Genomic DNA, 21,074 nt, shown 5'->3' on the forward strand with positions numbered 1-21,074 from the left:
CTCTGTGCGCTCAGGGAGCAAAGGAGACAGAAGCACTCTGTGCCGCCCCATCCCACAGCTGCTGTGCTCCCTGCCGGCCCAGGGCTACTCACAGGTCGTGGTCTGCCTCTGTGCGGTCCTTCTGTTGCCTCCTGTAGACAATGAAGACGGTGACAGCCACGCCAAGGATGAGAGCTGCAGCGATGACACCTCCCACGATGCCAATGATGCCTCCCAGGGCGCCCTGAGGTAGTGGCTTGTCTGCAATACACAAGGAAGCACAGGAGAGAGCGTTAGGGCATCCAGCAGGGGCAGAATTGGGATGAAGGTGTGGAGGAGCCAAGCCGCTCCGACGCTTCATTGACTACTGTTGGAACAGAGGAGAGCACAGCTTTTAATGCACAGCTTGGGAAAGCTGAGCACCAATAGGCGATGCGTTGAGGGAAGATGTGCTTCAATGCCTGTCACCCTAAAGCCTTACAAAGCTGAGTGCAGGATGCAGGGGTGAGGGAGATGGATCTTCTCTTGCACTCCATCCCCCATTCGCCCCATGGCTGCAGTGCTCAGTGACATGAGACATCTCCCCAGCAGCTGACATGGTCTTCCTGCAAAGGAATCCCATCCCATGGGCTTGATGGGAAAGCGCTTTGAAACGTACGATAAAAGGATTTAATTTGCTCTACCTTCCAACCTAATTAAACTTGAAAACTAGCTAATTGGTACTTTGTACTTACAGCTCCGGCACTGATGAAAGAAGGAGATAATTGGAATGGAGGAAGAAGGAGAGGAGGAGGAAAAGGAAAAGAGATCCAGGAGAAGGGAGCGAGACAAGGATGAGGGGAAAAGGTACTTTGTAGAACGTGTCTGTCACACCTCACTCTCATATTTTTCTTGCTGCTCTGGCTCCTGGCTGCTATGAGTCTGAATCCTGGACTATACAGCCTTGGTTCTCCCAGAGCTGGGTGGTCACCCATCCCCAAAGCCTCAGAATGATGCCCACATATGAAACACATAAGCACGCGTGCCTGAAAGGCTCAGGATCACTCATGCAGGTTTTCTCCCCTTCACACCATGGGTTCAGCTGAAGATTGGATCTCCCTGCACCCCACCATCATACATGGGGCTGGGTCCTTGCCAGCAGCCCCATTCCCACACAGGCAGCCCTCTCCACCATCCAGATTTGCTGCTGTCATGCAGGAGTGAAACGAGGTGCACAAACATTTCACAGGGCACTGCTCTCTCTGGTCTGTACCAGAGAATTGAAGAGCACAGACCCGGCAGGTTTACTGCATCAGTGCAGCACATGTGAAACTCACAGCATGGTGCCAAGACGGACGTTTTGATGCAAAACTTGCCCTGGGAAATGTCTCAGCACAGATCCCCCATCTCTTCCCTGCAGACTCCATGTAAACCTGGTGAGGACACCCCAGAGTCTGCATCAGCAGCACCCCATTCCCAATTAAGGGCTCAGAGCTGTATGTCTTCCTGCAAATGGCAGGATGTTGCAGTCATCAAAACACCGAGCTCTGCTCCCCACAGGCAGTCATTTTCCCCCCTCTTCCCTTCTCCATAAGCCACATTATCTTGTAAATAATATTTCTGCCTTGAGACAGCTTGCTTGCAGCCGTGCTCAGGCAGACAGCTGCCACGTCGCAATCCAAGCCCCTAGATGGCAGTTGTGATTGTGATGGTGGAGAATCTTCCAGTCCCTCTGGCTGGGGCATATCCTTGATGGATTGGTCCCGAATGGCTCTGGGTCTGCAGGTAGGGAGCAGGGAACATCAGCTTCCTGCCGACACTGTAAATCAGCAGGTGTGTGCTTGGGGATGGGGTGGAAGGAGCAAGAGAGGTGAAGAAACAAATAAGCAGCACTGGAATTGATCTGTGGGAGCTTAACAGGGCTGTTACAGCAGAAAGGGGCCAGGGAGAATTAGAGAGGTGAAAACGAAGCCATCAGTCTGTGGGTAAGAAGAAAATATAGGGCACTGGGTAAAGGTGATGAGGAGAGAGAATGGATGACATGCAAATACCTGAAGTGTTGTGTTTTGGTTTTTTTTTTTAATAGGGTGAAAGTAATGGCCTTAATTTGTGCCAGGAGAGGTTCACTCCAATAAAGTGGGCAGTGACCCAGGTGCACAGGGAGGTGATGGGGTCACCATCCCTGGAGGGGTTCCAGAACTGTGGAGATGTGGCACTTGGGGACATGGTCAGAGGAGATGGGTTGGGGCTGGGGGATCTGAGGGGTCTTCTCCAACATGAATGATTCTGTGATTCTATGAATTAGGGGAATAAAAGGAGAAATGCAGTTGTTTCGGGGTGTCTATCAGAGTGTCTCCTTCCTACCAACCTCTCCAGGCTCTGGGGTGAACATCTGGGTGCTGCTACCCATCACAGCTGCTTAAGGCAACACTGCACTGCCAGGCAGTGACAAACCCCTGTGACAAGCCCTGTCCCTGCGGGTGCAGTTCTTCTCCCAGCAGAGATGCTAGGTGCTGGAGGAGCCCACCTAGGAACTGGCAGAGAGCCCTTCCTTCTGCTCCCCCTTCCCTCTTTTTCTTTCTCTTCTATCATCTGCCTCCCCAGCTGCTTCTTTCCTTGGTGTCCCTTCCCCTGAGCAGAGCTGCAGCTGGTGCATTTCAGAGGGCTGCTGACCCCAGTGCCTCGAGATGCTCCCTGCCTTTCTGAGGGCACGGCGGCTGCAGGACAGTGCTGGGAACCCAACAGAGGAGACTGGGAATGCCTCAGGAGCAGATGATAGGAACTGACAGACGAGGATTTGGTTACGCTGCCAGTGCTTTCGGGCAGCCCTGGGAAGACATTTGCAAGGCCTGTGAATCAGGATCAGAGTAAATTGGCAGGACAGCTCAGGGGCCTCCAGAGTGGAGTGGGAAAAGACTTTGCCAATTAAGAATGCAAAACCCCTTGCTCTGTGTCATGCTCGAATAATTTAAAACTCTCCAAAAAGTTCATGTTGGCAGTGAGGCAGGTAGCAGAGAACCCAAAGGGGCTGAGCGAGCAGCTCAGCCTTATCTGGATGTCGAAGGGCTGCTGGGAACTCCTCATTCTGGCTGGAAAATGAATTAATTCAACGTATTACAATTAAGGAGAAAAGAAGGACACCCCACCCCCAGCCTCTTTCGGAGCAGTTGGGTATGGTTGCTTTGTTCTCTTCTGGAGGTGGAAGCAGACACAGGGAAGGAAGAAGCGCTGGCAGGGATGGAGCTGTGGCTGTGATTTAACGCCCGCTCCGTGCTCATGGCTGTGATTGTGTTCCAAACCATGAGACAAACAGACAGAGCTGTCCGCACGCGCCGTGCCCGCGGGGTGACACAGTGCAGCTGCAGAGCACAGCAGTAAATAAAAACAGGGGAACAATGAGGGCTTTGGAGAACCAGCTCGCATGAGGGGGAGAGAGATGTTCCCGAAGGGATCCCAAAGTCAGAGCAGAGGAAATGGCTCACGTGGCCATGGAGAGGATGCTGTAGGAGGAATGGAAAGGAGAGATCGTGTCTGTCGCACTTTGGGGGGGGGAAGGTTTTGTGTCTCAGAGCTGCTCGTGTGGCTGGGATGTCTGCATCACGAAGCACCTGGCTGATCTTTGGGTTCAGGTTTGAGAAAGAGGTATAGTGCATCCCCACCATGGGTTTGTGCTGCTCTGGGGCTGACTTTTAGTGCAAAGCTCAGATTGGATGGGCAATCCCAGCCGTGCTGCAGTGTGCCAAGGAGCAGAATGGAACCCAGCTTGACTTGCAGGCTGGAGTGGTGTGGGACAGAGGTCCAGGTGGGCAGGAAAGCCTTAGTGGTCTCACAGCTGCACTATCTTTCTTCTATCATACCAGCTTCCTCAGAGAGAGACTGAGCCCCACAGGACTGCTAATGGTCCAACCTGAGCCCCATGGAATGACTGATAGCATAACCTGAGCCCCACAGATCTTCTGACAGTCCGACTGCTCGTGCTCCAGTCTACCACACAAAATAACCAACTTAACAACCCACAACCCCTCCAGAAAACCATTTGCTAAAAGGCATTCCTGCATCTGTAGCCAATTGTCAAGTAGGTTTCCCTCCATGTTTATCCCCACCCTGCACAAAACAAACTCCCATCTATTTCATGGCTGGCTAGCCAAGGCACTCAGCACTGTGCTTCTTTGCTCACTGACACATTGCAAATCAATGGGGAAGAATCACTATTCCCCTCCTTTTGTTAGGCTGGCAGCTCTGAAGCTCTGCTAAACTGCCAGCCTTGCTAGAGTTAACATAACCTTGGTGCTCAGTCGCATCCCTGCTCAGGCATGTTCATCCTACATGGTTAACACAGTGTCCCAGTGGAGTGCCAGCTCCAGATAAGCCCGTCTGCGACCCGGATTGCTGTCCTGAGCCAGAGGATGGGGGTTAGCACTTACTGGGCTCTTTCCACCCGCTGAACCTTCGAGCAACACCACGAGATCGGATGATGCATATTTATAATGCACCCCACCTGACACATTCCACGGAGCCTGAGACACGGCGAGTTTGCAGAGCTAAATTAAACGGAGCTGAAAAGCTTGGCAGAGCAAACACGTCCCCAGTTAGCTTCCAGAGACGAACAGGATTGGCTGATTTGAGACACGCCGCAGCAGCAGATCCACCCCCGGGCACAAGCTGGTTTGCAGCACGGGTAGCCCACTGCATAGGCACTAATCACAGCATCCCTGTCAGATCTTTGCCTTTTTGTTTTTCTCTGTAATTTTGATCAGTTCCCAACCCATGCAAACGGCTGGCTCACCTCTGGTGAGGTTTCATGCCTCTGGCAGCACGGTGTGCAAGCCAGCCCTCCGCAGGGTGCAGCTTTGAAGAGCATGCCCAGCTGCAAGCAGACGAAGGGACCTGCTGGGTTTTAGTGGGATTTCACACACATTCCTGCACAGGCAATCGCTTTGCCATTCATTCAGCCCTGCCAGGTGAGGATCAGCTCTGCCCTTTCCTCTCCAGCATGGTAGCAGCAATGGAGCCCGGTTAAGGAGCTGCTGGCTGCAAAGCATGCCTGGAATGTGGCTTTAACCCTTGCTGACCTCACCTTGCATGCCTCCCTGGGTCTGCTGGTAGCTGGGGTGGAGCGAGGATAAGGAGAAGCACATTAACCCCATGGGGCCCAGCAAAGATCTCGCCTTGCCCTCCCCAGCCTGCTTGTCCTGTGCCACATGCTTTCCACCTCAATGCAGCTGTATGGACACTGCCTCAGCCTGGCTTTGGGTAGAAGATGGGCCCTGAGTTCTCTGATGTTCCCTCTGCCTCCCAGCCCTTAATTTTAGTTCTGCTTCATTTCCTTGCAGTTCAGCAGAGTAATGAACAATCAAATCCCATTGGTAATTTATTTCTACTGCTGTACAATCTAGAGGAGGTGATGACACACGAAATTGCCTCTCCTGGAGGAACGAAGGGGCCACATCCTGACTCCCATTACATCTTTTGATCTCAGCAGCCTGCTCTCACCAACCAGAGCACAGCGGGTCCGTGCTGAGCCAGAGATACAACCCTGCTTCCTTGATGAACCCGCTGGGGTCACGCTGTTACAAGCAGCCACTAGACAAGTTCTGTCAGAGGGAAGGGACGTGGACTTCAGCTCACACTCTTATCATCTGCACTAACGGAGTTAATTTGCTTTAGCATCTCTCCTGGGAATGTCTCATTCTCCTTGACCACGTGCCTGGGCCACGGTTTTGCTTCCAGGGTGCTTCCACCATGGGATGGCTCTACCTTGTATGTTCCCAAAGCTGAGATCAGCTCCACGTCTGCACGGCTGCAATCTCCTGCTCGTGGTAAAAAAATGCTCCTAACATTCATTCCCTCCTGACTTCCCACCACCTGCAAGCCCTGCTCTGCCTTAACCACCAGTATTTATCCTCACAACCGTATCCAGCTGAGCATTTGTTAGCTTGCAGAGCTTCCCCTGTCTCCGATACAGATCAAACAGAAGAGTTGCAAAGAGAGAGACCTGTCAGCGTGAAAGAGAAGCTGCAAAGGTTGGTACAACAGCAAAGGTCACGCAGGGGAATGCAACAGGAACAAACAAACCCTTTGCAGTGCTCTATAGGCACTTTACCAGATGGAGAATGTCAAGAGGGCAGTCATAATTTAGAAAAGGCAAAAGATGTCAATGACTATTCATGATCTGTCTTGGAAACAGAAATTTGTTCGTGGTTTCTGGGATACAAAGCGATTTCTGCATGTTGGAGGATGGCAGAACCAACTGTCTTGCCCTGGGCACCATCTGGGTACTCCCAAAGCAAATGGGTTGAAAACTCAGCCAAAGAGATCCCTAACTCACTGCTGTTAGTTTTTAATGTAAACTGGGCTAGTTAAATCCTAAAATGATGCAGAGCTGCTCCATGCCATCTCCTCTGCTCTGTAGCTCAGGTAGCACCATCAAGGCAGGTCCTCCAAGCCCATTTTTAGGTCAGTTATAATTGGGAAGCCTCGTGTGGAGCTATGAAACATCAGTTAATACGCTGGAACTATCTAGTTAAATGCCAATTATAAAAGCCCATAAGCTCCTCAACTCAAATATATTAATAACATAATTAAACATTTATTGCTTATGCAAATTAAAAGTTAAGTTAATCGGACATCAACGAAACCCCAGGAAGTGACCATTTAAGTAACTAATTTCTATTTAATTATGATTCCTCCCTATTACCAAGCCCCCATGCCATTATTTCTGGACAGCTCTGTGGTGTTTACCATTCAGACTTTGCATTCCCACTCTGGTATCTATTCATAATCCCAGGCAGCTGCTACATTCATGTCACAGCCATGGAGCTGGCACAGCTGGCAGCAGCTGGACTGGGTGCCCCTGCTTCTCCTCCCACCTCTTATTGGTTAAGGAAGGGCACAGTCAGGGTTAAATCTCCAGATCCTACATGGGAAGGGGGATGAACTTGTGGGAAGGCACCTGGTGGGGATAGCAGCTCCTGTTGGTGTAGATCCCATAGGCTTTAGTCCTGAGTGCCCCCCAGAACCTTGCCCCAGGTTCCCTGCACACTTTTGATGCCGTCACACCTCCTTATCACCACCAGGAAGGGCACTTCTTAGCCCAGCAGGGTTATCATGACCCTCGGAGGATGAGTGTTTCATGATGAGCTCGGCTCCTCGGGTGGACAAAGCTGTGTGCCAGCTGAAAGCCCCCATTCATTATTATTGCAAAGCAGTAATTGAAAGGGCCGGGAGCTAGAGCAGGGCGACAAAATGAGGCCAGGAGATGGGAAATGAAGCATTTCGTTCCTCGAGGGATGGAGATGTTCCCCTGTGAGCCGAGGCTGTGAGGCCAGGGCCATACGGATGGGCTCCCTCCCCTGGTGCGACAGGCAATCAGTTAAAGCTGACAGGTGTGAAGTTGGCAATTTTCTTTTCAAACCAGTGTGATAAACAGGCTGGTGGGAGTTTGAGAGGAGCAGGGAGAGATAAAGGGGAATGGAGACATGAGGGCACCTCTCCCCGTGGGGTGGGCAGATGGATTGGCCTCTCCAGTGGCTGTACCCATCAACCAGGACCTTTTGAGAACTTGGGTGATGCAACATTTTTATCATATATTTAAATGTTCGGCTTATTTATGAAGTGCCTTGTTGGGAGGAGGAGCCCTTGCCTTCTGCCAGGCACCACGGAGGGCATCTGAGGCACAGCAGCACTTTGTGGTGCCGCAGGTCCCCCAGCTGGAGTGCATTTGCATAAAGCAATTTCCTCTCACAAATATGTTCATTCAAATCAAACTCAAGTTTGCAAATAATGTGAAACCATGGAAAAAAAAAAAATAAAAATTAATCAAACAAAGTTGTTGCTACAGATAATTCACCCTGCTCTGAGCCAGCAAATTTCTCCTGGTTCACCTTTTGGAAGACCTGGCAATACGTGCGACCTTGGGTGATCCACCTCCAACCTCTTGCCTCCCAATGAATGAGTCAATGACTCTGACCCAATCCATCCCAGCACTCCTGGAGCTGCCACCCCTTCCAACCTGCCATCTCCCAGTCTTCCTGCCTCCTTCCCTGCCTGCTGGCCATCGTCCTTCTGACACTTCTGAGTGTGCCATGCATGTGGATTCCTGTGAGATCCACCTGTCTGCAAGCATGCTCCCAGGTGCCTGTGTCCAGAGCTGCCAGGCAGATCACCTGCTAATTCCCTCCTTATGCTTGGCTGCGTCTCACTCTCACTCCTTGCAAATCCTGCTTAGGTGATGTTAATCTATGGGGGTGGAAATAAGCATAACTCCATTGTAGTCAATCACTGGATGTGCTCACACCCAGCTCCGATGGCTCCGTGCCTTCACCATGAACATTTCAGCCCTGTGCTCTGTGCACAGCTGGTTCCAGGCAAGCACATCTCCATTGCTTGCTCTGTGCTGGGCTGGCAGAACTCACTCCCCTTGCTCAACCCCACTGTCCTACCGGGCTCCTCCTCTGCCTCTCTGCTGACTGACAGCGCTCTGAAGCTGCTTTGTAGCCAGCGGTGCTGGCCTGCAGAGATGTGGCTTTGAGAAGAGATCCAAGCCACGCTGCCATCATTCCATGGGCTACATGCATTGCTGGCATTCCTGCCCCCAACGTGTTTCTGTTTTGTTCCAGAGGAACATAATACTTAGGGGCGCTGCATGGGAGTCAGCTCCCGCTGCGTTCAGCTCTCTGCAACCTGAGCTGCTAAGAAGAGGCCCCATGCAATGCAATGGGTTTTATCCATCACTGCTAAACTGTGGCAGACACGGCCTGGGAAATCTATGCAGCATTTCCCAGCAGGACCATGGGGCAAAGGCAGCCCCTCGTGTCTTTCTTTCCATCCCATGTGCTGAAGTTGGGTGCAAAGATGCTTCCCCAGAAGGATTCTCCAAGCCAGAGGCATGGCAAAGCGCCTGTTGATACCTGCACAAGGAAGAGTGTGCATATTTCCTCTGATCTCTCACTTCCTTTGTCTCTCACTCTCTTGCAAAAGCCTGAGACTTGCAGAGCTGCCTGCCTTGATCTTTGGGAACAAGGCTGTCTGTGTAGCACAGCAAGGAAGCTGGAGGAAAGGGAAAAGGCAAACTGTTCTTTCCAACGCAGAGATCAGTCACTGAAATGCAGGGATGCAGCCTGACTGATCTTTCCTTCCAATGGGCCCTTGGCATCCCAACAGCATTCAGTAGGTTTTGCTGCATGATTGCTATGGCAGCCAGGTGCTGGACTACAGGCACATCCTATCCATCCTACCACATCCTATCACATCCTTCCACACTCTACACATCCTACCAATCCTAGCCAGCCAACCTATCCTATCACATCCTACACACCCCACCAATCCCACCCATCCGACCCATCCTACCCACCCCACCAATCTTACCCATCCTAAACCCATCTGAGCAATCCTATCAGTCCTACACACCTCACCAACCTTACCATCTGAGCCATCCAACCAATCTTATCCATCCTACCACCTCCTCCCACGTCCTGCCAACCCTACCAATCCCACCCATCCTACCAACCCTACCTATCTGATCTATCTGACCACATCCAACCCATCCTACCTATCCGACCCACCCAACCCATCTGAGCCATCCTACCCACCCCACCACATCAACTCAAGGCTGGCACAGCCCAGTCCCATTGCAGCTGACTGCACATAGCTAGAGAAGATGTAAGGCAGAGCAGGTGTGACACTTCTGCAATAACCTGTCCCCTCTGCTACAGCTGGCAGCAGCTGAAGGACTTCCTGAGCTGGAAAATGTCAGAATTTTTAATAGACTTTGATAGATTCTTTCTGCCATGGGCAAAAACACTTCTCAGCTCAGCCAACCTGTTGGCCTCAGCAGCATCCTTTGACGAGGAACCTCGCTGTTTACACTGAAGGGAGAAAAAAACCTCTCCCCCTTCCTTTATTTTGAATCTACCGCCCAAGACTTTCACATAATACCACCAACGTCAGTGGCAAAACCCATCATTCCCCATCCTCCTTCTCCTTGCTGCTTTGGAGATCCCTTAAGCCTCAGCCTTCTGCCTTCATCTACAAAGCAGCTCCCATTGCCAAACACAGTACATCACAGGAACAGACCTGGCGGTGCTACTTCTGCCACTGCCATTGCTCACAGCTCCCAGCCCAGGATGCGGAACCACGCGGTCGCAGAGGCACAAAGAGAAGAGAAGGTTTCTTTTTCTTTTAAAATTCTTTATTTATAAAAAAGTACATTTTTTTTTTTTTCTTCCACAGCTGAGCCACTATTGTCTGTCATCTTTTTTTTTTTGTTTTTTTCCTCTTGTTTTATACAAGTAAAAGGAAGGGTGCTGCAACACCCTGCCCACACAAATTATAACCATGAAAACGCACCCCTCCCTCCCCCGGACCTCAAACAAATCATTACAAAGGATGGAAAACAACAAACAAACAAACAAACAAAATCATAAAAGTCCATTACGTTATTTTATTTTATTTTTATTTTTTTTTTTACAAAAGCACTTACAGCACAGATTACAAAAAAAAAAAAAAAAAAAAAAAAAAAAAAGGGAAAAAAAAATCAGAAAGAAAAAAGAGAAAAAAGCAGGGTTGGGGTCGTTTGTCCGTTCCGTTATTCCACAATGATAATTACAGCAAGAGGGAGAAGAAAGAGAGAGAAAAACAATCACTGGAGTTTAAGGAGCCACTTTAAGGAATAAAACAATCAAAGAAAAGAACTGATCCTCAGTGAGGACGTCTCCCCCACTGCTGCTTTGTGCCACCGAGGGTCTGGCTCCTTTTGCTCCCTACATTCACCCCAGGTGCGTCACACATGCAAGGCACACAGCTCCCACAGGGTCTCCATCCCCATTCCTGCAATGCATCCCCCACCTTCTGCCCTCTGCAGCTCATCCTCTGCTCCCAGAGCCTCGGGGTGCTCACATCTCCATGCACGTGCACTGCTGTCTGCGGGCGCAGGGGAAAGAAAAACAGCCCAGGAGTGCAGCAGCCCCTCGTTAATTTCGTTCCCTTCTCTAATTGCTTGAGGATCAATCTTTGGAGCCTCTCTCCCTGCAGCCCTCAGGGATTTCTGCTGAACTGTTGTTATTTTATTTTTTTTGGGCTCCACATCAGGAAAATGCCTCCCTCTGTCCCTTATTGCAATCAATGCTACCATTGGAGTCTGATTAGTTTTTTATTTATTTATTGAAGCTAAAGAAAACTTCAGGGTTTTGGAGGATTTTTTTTTTTTTTTTTCTTTTTAACCTTGACTGGATGAAAATGATTGAGCAAAATGGAAAAAAAAAAAAAAAAGCACCTTGTAATTAAATAAGTGAAAATAATAACAGCACTGGGGTGGATTGCAATGAATAACATGAGAGGGAAATGCCAGCAGAACAGTCTGCACATAAAGAGGGGGCTTATTTGGGGCTGTGACCCTGGGCACACACAGGGAGTGATGCTCTGGCTGCATCAAGGCAGCTCTCAGGTGAAACATCAATCTGCAGTGTTGTCTTGGTTTGGTTTTTTTTTCTCCTCCTACCTTGCTATAGATGAACGGCTAATCAGCTCGCTAATTACCACCCCAATAAGTCTTTCGCTCAATTAGCTGACCTTGCAAGGAACAGCAAGAAGCAAAATCATTGCAACTCCAGTGTGATGCTGGAGGAAGCAGGGGTGAGGAGCAGAGGGAAGCACTGTGCACTTTGCATGGCATAGCACCCATGTTGAGCCTGTGGGTCTCTGGGTGGAAAATCCTCACCTGCCCCCCTTCTGAGCCACATCATTGTGCTCCTGTGGCTGAGCTCCTTCCTAGACCTGAGCTGCTGCATTGTCTGCACTGATATGGAACAGCAAAAGGTGAAGCTTGGCAGCATCTGGCTTGGAGATCCCATATTGCTGTGCTATCTCCTTTCTCTGAGCCTCCTTGTTTCTCCATACCCCATGTGGCTAACTGTAAGCACTGTCTGTGGATGGGAGATCTCCAAACATGACACCTTTAAGTGAAGGCTCACGGCTGTCAAAGCGTATTTCCTTGCAAGTCTCTACCTTGGGCACCGTCCCACCACCCAGGTCTGCATGCCCTCACTGCAGCACATCACACCCAGGGTCTCTGGGACACAATTTCACTGCAGGCTAAGCTCCCACTGGCAGAGCATCAACAACCCTGGGGACATCTGGACCCACAGCACCACGCAGTGCAAGACTGGACCTCCTGGGACTAAGATGGCATGTGAAAGAATCACTGCTGGACACAACAATTTGCAGGGTCAGAGATTGCATCCCCTTCATTGAGGACACAGAGCTTCCTGTGGCACGGGGCTGCTCTGCCAGAAGCCAGGAAGCAGGGAGGGCTGGCAGGAACAGCAGAAAGATTACAGAGCAGCAATCGGATTTCCCTCTCCTGCTCACCACTAACGCAATAAAAGTGAGCTGCAGCCTGTAGGTATGAGCTGCGTTGCCTGGCCTGAGCCCTGCGTGCATGGATCAGAGCCCTGACCTTGGCTCCTCTGCATGGCTCGGGCTCCATGCTCTTGCTCCTGCAGCAGTGTGACACTGGGGAATGAAACCCAATGGGTAAGGCAAGGGGAGAACGAGTCCTGCTGCTTTCAGGTGTGCGTGACAACACAGCTCAGAAAACTGGGGGTTTCTTTCCAAACCAAAAGATTTATTTATACATCAATTAAAAAATAAAAAAAAAATTAAAAAAAAGAGCAATAAGCCCCGACCCAGTGAAGGTGGATAAGGTCAGTGTCAGGTCCTAGTTGCCTGGAATCCCATCTATCCACAGAGCAGAGATAGCAGCAGTCCACAAGGCAGGGGGAAGGAGGATGAGAGCAACACGCCAACTCCCTCCTTCCTTCCTCTCTACCTCCCTATCTACTGAGGCTTTGCTTAGAGGAGGGATGGGGTACTGGGAAAGTGGCAATCAATGCAGGCGAAGCCATACGTCCCCAAATTGCTAAAACAGAGCGAGCTGCCTGCATGCTCTGACTGAAAGAAGGAAGAAAGAAGTGTAAACACACGACGATGAAGTCTGAGTGGTATCATAAAACACAGGGACCCCAAAGCCACGGGTGGGCGGGAGGATGCGCGCCGGTGTGCAACAGGGCTGAGAAGAGCCAGCACCTCTCTGAGCCGTCGCAGAGGGAAGGTCAGCAATAAATACTCCTTGTCTTTCTTTTAAAACATGCTCCAACAAAGGCAGAAATGAAAAGCCAGGAGGGTGATGAACGGCAGGAGGGAAATGGCAGCTCTGTTGCTCCTCGCTGCTATCAGCCCATGCACCTGGGGTTTGTTCGAGGGCTTTCCTTCCCCATGATCCCTGTGTTGAGCCATTGTGACCTGGGAGCAGATCCTCAGTGCAGTGGGAACACCCCATATATCCCACCGAGAGCAATCGCTTCCCCCAATTGTGGCACCTCCACTTCCTTTGCCGTGAGCTTTTCTGCCCCCGGACCCCCTCCCGAGGTTAAAGCAAAGAAAAGACGACGACATACAAACAAATTCCAGTGTTTCAGGGGGGTGGGAGCGGGAGGAGGAGCCTCGGGGGGGCGCTTTGAGACACGGAGACACAAACAGAGTGTAATATACAGGCTGGGCAACAGTCGTTAAAGCAAATAGTAACACCTAAGCCACCGACCAATACAAACACCACAGAAGGGGACGAAAAGTCGTCAAGAGAAATTAAAAAAGCAAAACCAAAACCGAGAAAATAATTACCCGACCTCCCACCTCCCCATCCAATCCTCCCCTCCCTTTCCCCCCCCTCCCTTTCCCCCCCCACCAAACAAATGATCCGTAAAGCAAAGCTGCCCCCGCCCCGAGCCCCCGGTCCGTGCATGGCTCCGCTCGGGGATGCGCGTGAGTGTGTGTGTGTGTGTGTGTGTGCATGGCCGGAGCCGGGGCGAGCCGAGCTACACGTACCACTCCTTTTTGGAAATAAAAGATCCATCATTCTGCGAGACCATGTTCTCTGCTATGTCGAGCTGCTCGGGGTCGTACTGGAAGCCGAGTGTCCTTTCGTCGTAAGGTTCGGGGTGCGCTTCCCCTTCGTCTACCGTGAAGTACGGCCGCTTGGCGTCCTCCTCGTATTTGTTGGGGCCGCCCAGCTTGCGCTCAGCTCCTGCATCCTCATCCTCATCCTCGTAGGTGCTGCCGCCCAATGGGCCCGGCTTCTTCTCGTCGTCCGAGTCGTCGGGGTACTGCAGGTTCTGGGCCATGGGCGGGTGGTGCTGCGGGATGCCGGCTTTGCTGTAGCCGTTGCCGTACACGTGCTTCTTTGTGCTGTAATCACCCTTGAAGGTGTGACGCCGGCGGCGGAGCACCACAAAAAGCACCACGGCCACCACCAGGACCAGCGAGACTCCTCCCACTATGCCCCCGATCACAGGGGTGGGGATGTTCGGCTGCACCATGGATTTGCGATCATCGATTGGAGACGGGGTGTAGGGAAATTCTGGGTAGGAAAAGACAGATGGAAGGGGGAACAGTGTCAAACCATGCGGAAACGCGCCCTCCCGCCGTGCTCTCTTTTTCTTTTTGGGGGGGTGGGAGGGGTGGGGGTGGGTGAGGAGGTGGGAAGATGAGGGTAAGGAACAGGGAAGGGAAAAAACAGGGCAAGGGGAGAAGGGTGCGTCCTGGCAGGGTCAGCACATGGGAGCTCAGTGCCAAGCTCAGCGAGCCGCATGCAGGAGCCCAGCAGCTGGAAGCGGTGTGTCCTTCCCACCCTACCCGGATGTGCTTGGATCCCACATTGCCCAGTGCCACCAGTCCAGGTGCAGGCTGGTTTATGCTCCAACATTTCGGGTCCAGTTTGCCAACGCGTATCGACGGCCCTGGGATGCCCCTGTGCCCACCCCATGGCCACGGTGCTTTGCGTCCCCTCCTCAGCATCCCACCCCATCCTCACCCACAGTGCCACTGCTCACGCTAATCTCATTCCTACAGATACTGTGACCTATTTATATCTATATAAATAACCCAAAGGAGAAGAAGAAAAGAGATGGGAAAGGCGCTCTCTTCCCTTTCATGCAGTTTGACACACGGCATTGGCACAGATAAAGTTTGATCCAGGATTTAAATCAACCCAGCACTTCCTTGGCACAGTTACAGCCCCTGGCCAGACTCAGCTTTCTCTGTCCAAGTGCACATTAAGTGTTGATGTCCAGGCAGCATTGGGCTGCCTCAGTCCTTCACCTGCCCCTGAATTTGGTGAGCAGATGCCAGATTAATGCCCCTTGGCATCTCCCAGCACTGCCAAGGAGGGTGCCCAAAGCCATCCTGCTCAGAGCTATCATTGCTGCTCTGCAGCCTCCTGGCCCGCAGCTTTCACCCCAAGGGCAGGACAAGCAATGTGAGCACAGCCTACAATAAGGGCAGCCAATATGGTTGAGGAGCATGAAAGGAAGCAGAGTCCAAAGGAAGACGAGGCAGTGTCTGCTTTCTGTCCCCTCTGCATGAGCTGGTAGAAATGTGTCCTGATCCAGCCATGTTACTGCACTGGGGCTGGAAGTCCTGAACAAATGAGGGCAATGCAGGGGGTGGCTCTCCCTACATCACATTTCGCCCAGCTGCTGAGGAAGAGAGTGGAAAAGAGCTTCCCCTGGGTACACACAGTTCCAGAAACAGCTGCACAGTTTGGACAAAGGTTCTGAATTCGAGCAACCACCGGCCTGATCTTTTTGGCACAAGCATTTTGCTCGTGCCTGAGAGCTGCTTCACTCCTGCCTTTCCTGAAACATCCCAACGACAGCATCGTGCTTCCTGCAGAGCAAAGCCTCACGAGCCAGCAAGAGGCACAGAGCAGCACGGCGGGCAGCAGGGCTGGGGACAGGCAGCTGGAGGGCTCCCTGCTGCAGCCAGAACAAGGAGAAAGGCACTGCACAGGCAGGAGGCAGCAACTCCTTCCAAAGAGCAGGAATGAGGGAATGCATTTCAGTGCAAGGAGCTGGGCTCGGGAGCTGGGAAGCCAAAACCACATGTTGCTTCAACAGAAGGCTTGTCACAGCCAGCTGCTTAATGCAAAACCTCTTTGCAGAGACAGGAAGGAATGTCACGTCCATCTCCTGGTAGTGCTGCTCAGCTTCAGCCACACACACATCCACACAGCACCCATCCTGCTCTGTGCCAGTTCCCAGCCCAGCCCTGCAATCCCAAAGCCATGCACAGAGCAAGGGCTCACCTGGAGGGCTGCAGGGTTGGAGCAGCAAGCTGGATATGTCCTTGGTGTTTTCCCAGCCCACAGCTCTGATCTGAAGCCTCTTCCTACCTGGCATTACCTAACAGCAAGGCTGGTTTTGTGCAAGGGACCCCACTTTGAAAAGCCTCAGATAGGGCGTGCGCAGAGTCCTTAAAGCCACGCTGATCCCCTCTGCCTCCCAGCTCTGGAAACTGGACACATCCAAAGGGGAAGGCTGTGCACACCTCCAGAAGGAGCTTGACCCACTTTCCCATTGCAAACCTCACTAAAAGCCAATCACAGAGGTATGAAAAGGATGTTTTCCTACCTTTCCCACACATATTCAGTTTCTCATGCCCTTCATGCCACCTCCCCAGAAAACACCCACCTCCATGCCACCCCCTGGTGCTGCAGACACCACCACCATCACACCGTGCTCACAATTCGTGTGGGGAAGGCTCTATTTTCTGTTCAGATCCCATCCCCACCCTCCTCGCAGCCGCCAGAAAAAACAAACCCAACCTGCGGGCAGAGAGGATGGGAGAAGCGAAACGGCAAGCCCAAACCCTCCCAAACAGCTCTCCTCCCTTCACCACAGCCTGGCAACGGGGCTGCAAGGAGGGAAGGGGGGGAGGGCGGTGGGCAATGGGTACAGATGGGGTGAAGGAAGGCGGGGTGGTAGGGAGGGGACGCGTGCCACAGCCGCTGGAGGGCGATGCAGACCGCCGCTGCCCATCCGAGCATCCGAGCGTCCTCCGAGCGCCGATCTCAGTGCGGTGCCCCGAGTGAGGGCGGGCGGGATGCTGCGGGTCCCGCTGGGCACCGGTTCCAATGGATGCTGTTGGCACAGCCGCTCCCTGCCCGGCGTCAGGATGGGTCCCTGCCGCCCACCCACCCGCTTTTGTGTCTGCGGTGTAAAAAGGACCGTAAGCGTGGCGTGAGGGGGTGGGGGGGAAGGAGGGAAGTGTGGGAAAAGGAAAAAACCCCTTTTTGTGCTCGAGGGGTGCGTGAAATTTTTGGAAGCCGGTGCGCTGCCTCTGAGCCCCATGTGAAAAATCCATTAGGAAGAGTCTGGGGAGAATTAAAGCCGCTGTGAAAAGCGGACGGGAGAAACAGGAGACAGCGGAGCATAGGGAGGGGGAACAAGCCAGGCTTTAATGCCGGCACGAAAAGCCTCCCCCTTGCTGCTGCCCTCGTAAAAACAGGGAGTGCTGCATGAATAGGAATTAGAGCAGAGATGCTTGCTGCCCGCTGCTCGCTCTGCCAGCTGTTGCATTCAGCCTGGCTTCCTGTCCCCGTGCCAGCTCTGGGCAGCAGCTGGGAGCCCAGTGACAAGGGACAGCCCTGAGCTTTGCTTTGATCCCATGGAAATAGGGAGTGGGTCCGGCAGCGCCCATGGGTGCAGCAGTGCCAGCCCTGGGGAGATGAAGATGCCAGTATCACCGCAGGGGAGGCTTCAATAGGCCCTGTGCTAAAGCCTCATCTTGCTTTTAATGGCTGGTTTCTGAAGAAAAAGGAGACCTATGCAAATCGTGCTGCCTGTCCATCAATCCTTCCTGTATGGCTTTCTGAACGTGGTGGCCGGCTTCAGCGCTGAGAAGGAGCCAAAATTATCCCAATCACAGTGCTCTTGGAGAGAGCGTGGGATCCCTGGCAGAGATGGGACCTAAACCTCATTAGACATCAGAGAACCCCCTGGGGCAGGACCTGCTCCCAAGGGCAGGAAAGGCCTAGATCAGAAAAAAACATATTTTTAGACACCAAACAATCTTCTTATGATAGGCAGGAAAGCAGCTTTTAAAAGCCCTCCTGCTCGTCGCGCTGCTGAGATATCTTAAAGGTACTGCTTTTGTGGGCACATTTTTTTGTTGAAGTCCCATTTTTATCTCCTTTCCTTCAATCCTAAGGGCCAAGGAAAGAGCTAGCACCAGCCGAGACTCTCAGAGGAGCCAGAGGCATTGAGGCAGATGTCAAACTCCATGAGAGGGTCCCATTTGGACGTGTGTCAGCCCAAGCTGCTCCCTACGTGGAGCTCTGGTTTCCTCCTGCCTGGCCAAGCCAAGCACCTGTTGCAGCACAGCAGGATGGGGAACAGGAACCTGAGAGCTCCCAGCTCCCGGATGCTGTCTGCAAACATGGCAAGGATCGTTGCATTTTATTTCTTTTAGGAGACAGATTGCAGACGGCAGCCTTTCCACCCTCCACACCCAAACACTGCAGGACTTTGACCCGTTCCGTTTGGCAGACCCGTGCATGAGTCAAGGTAGGAGATAGCAGCAGACAGGGCTGTAATTTCAGAGCCTGCTGGCATTGCTGCTCACTCCCTCACAGCAGCCCTCACGCACGCCCATCTCTTGCTCCTAGGGGTCCTGCTTTCCTCCCAGCTGGAAGATTCCTGTGCTGGAATAGGAGGCAGAGGGGCAGAAAAACCACTGGCAAGCAATGCAGGAGTTCAGCAGCTGCTGCGGGTGTGTCAGAGTGTGACGGCTTTCGGGCCGGATGCCAGACATGTCTTAGGCTTTAATCTCTGTGTCAGGTCACCTATCGCCCGTCAATCAGGCACTGCTCCCACTGGCACAGATGCCATCAGATGGGCTGCAGCAAACGCTGCTCACCGCCATCCGCTGGGTCAGCAGCAGGCAGAGCCCCCCAGCCTCAGCCTCCCCAACGGGGCAGCCCTGAGCTGGGCTGGGGATGCAGCTGTTGGGGATGAGACCCTGTGCTCTGTGCACAGTGCTCTCCCTCGTGCTCAGAGCCGTCACAACCCCGCTGGCTGTGTGTGGTGACCTTGCTGTGCTGGCATTGCTGGCGCTGTGTAAATAACTCCCTACTGCGAGCCAAGCTGATTTAGGGGGAGATCCTGCAGCCTCCCTCCCCGTCCTACAGCCAAGGCCAAAGCTGCAGAGCTGCCAGTGTGTGCAGAGCTGATGTGTACACGTGTGCCTAAAGACCAGGAGATGCACATACACTGCTGCACACAGGCACATCTCCATGGATGCGTGTATACTCACACATACCAGCGCACCAGTGCTCATGGCTGTGCAGCAGGGCATCCCCATACAGGCATGCAGCTTTGGAGGGCTACCTGCATTCTGGAACAGATGCAGAAAGAGGGCACACACAGCTGTGTGCATGCATGTGACCTCCTCTCCATGCAGGGCTGCCACGCATGTGCACACAGACCCAGGCAGTCCATACCCGCTGCCTTTTATAATGTCACCCAGCCGCCCATAATAAATAGTTACATGTCACACTACATGGCTTGCTTGCTACTGACAAAGGTCCTGCAAGGCAGGAGAAGCTATTACAGGAACAGATTGCGGGAATAAAATATTAAATTTCCACTTATCAATCTCTTTAATGTGCTATAACTCCAAGAGCATTATTCAGCCTTCTCCTCCTGAACGAATCGCCTCCCAGCCAGGGCTGACCCATCCCTGCTCCTCCTCCCCGGGGCTGGGATGAAGGATGCTGGAGTGGGATGGGTAGGAAGGAGAGGATGTCTGCTGCAGGTTTTTCTCTGCATCAGCCTTCTCTGTCGTGGGGTTTTTTTTTTTTCCCACTCCCGAGGCTGGCTGCTCACTAGATTGAACTCCATTTATTGCATGCATCTCTTGAAAGAGGTTTCGTGGTCCACTGACAATCCCTAAATTGCCTGCAAGACCCAAACAAATGTACCTGTAATAGCTGAGTGAGGAAGGCTGAACCCTCCCCAGCACTGGCCTAATCGTTCCCAAGGGAGAGATGGATAAACATATTCAGATCCAATGAATTATTAACAGTGTGGGTTTTTTTTTACATGGTGGAGCCCTGGTTTAGCATGTCAGCTGCTCATCCCTCCTAGGGAGCAGGGGCTGCTGTGTCCCTCCATCCCACTCGTGTAACCTCAGCACCATTGTTCAGATTTTGGGAATAAATCGGGACTGTGGGCAGGCAGACCCCCACTCCAAGTCATTCCCTTAAAACTTGCCCATTTTCCCCTTGCTGAGTGTTAGAACCTGTGCCCTGAAAACCACCGGGATAGGGACATCCTGGTTGCTGTCCCCAGTGCCCAGAAACATGGTGCTCTGGAGGGTACCTTGCTGAGATGGGTTTTGGAAATGATTTCTATGGGTGTTGGGCAGGAATATGGCAGGGCAGGTGCTGTCCCACGTCTGTGCTCAACACAGAGCTCTGTTAGTCTTGCTCCTTCCACCAGCAAACAAAAAATCCCCGAGAGAGAGGCAGATAGCAGGAACAACAAAGCAGGCACGGATCCAGGTCAGGAGGTGCGAATTAAAGGCCCTCTACCACGATAATGATCATAAATAAATACTTCATAATTAGCATCTACTTAGCACATCCCATCCACTGACCTCCAAGCGCTCGGGTAGCAGAAGATCATCCTGGGAGAAGATCATCACTGCAGAGCAGGGAACTGAGCAGTGAGGTGCCGATTGGAGGCTCATTGGAGGAGGTCAGAGCTCAGCCCTGCTCGTTCTGCTCCCCACCACTGCTCCCAGCTCCCCTGAGCAGGTCTGCTCCCCCAGCAACCCCAGTTATTCTGCTCCACCTGCTGCTTGGCCACAGTTCCATTGGGATGCAGGGGTACCCGATGGAGAGCAGCACGGAGCCCTCGGCGCATCACCCCCCATCCTGGTGCATCTTTTTTTTTGGGGTAACACCACTCTGTTCCGGAGCCCTGGCAATGCCATTCATGATGACACACACAGCACAGAGGAACACGGCGTTGGACGGAGCACAGCTAAGAAATCACCGAGTTGCCCACGATCAGCAACACCTGAACAAACGGCTCGCCCGTCTCACTGTCAGCCCTGTCCTCACCCTGCTCCTCCTGCCTCCCAACAAATACACTGCTGACATGTCTCGGCTTATAGCGTGCCCAACCAGCTATCTGAGTCCAAAGCAGGCAAGGGAGAATGAGACTGAATGCCTCTTGGTGTAAGAAAGAAAAAGACAACGAGAGGAAAGGAGAAAAACC

General features: G+C 52.3%; 2 protein-coding genes across 3 annotated transcripts in view; one reads left to right on the forward strand and one right to left on the reverse strand.

Moving 5' to 3' along the window:
• NHERF4 (NHERF family PDZ scaffold protein 4) overlaps window positions 1-21,074 on the forward strand; it is a 312,400-nt gene that overhangs the window by 174,014 nt on the left and 117,312 nt on the right. The window lies entirely within an intron of this gene.
• Window positions 1-21,074, reverse strand: part of NECTIN1 (nectin cell adhesion molecule 1) — a 70,508-nt gene that overhangs the window by 12,844 nt on the left and 36,590 nt on the right. Inside the window, exon 6 of one of the 2 annotated variants that reach the window (XM_052697285.1) lies at window positions 93-240. In XM_052697285.1, the coding sequence (XP_052553245.1) occupies window positions 93-240 (148 nt within the window). Of the gene's footprint in view, window positions 1-92; window positions 241-10,379; window positions 14,372-21,074 lie in introns of those variants that run through there. The other variant, XM_052697286.1, reaches the window with a different exon arrangement.

This window comes from Tympanuchus pallidicinctus, unplaced genomic scaffold (assembly GCF_026119805.1).
Source record: "Tympanuchus pallidicinctus isolate F22 unplaced genomic scaffold, pur_lepc_1.0 scaffold30, whole genome shotgun sequence".
Lineage (NCBI taxonomy): Eukaryota > Metazoa > Chordata > Aves > Galliformes > Phasianidae > Tympanuchus > Tympanuchus pallidicinctus.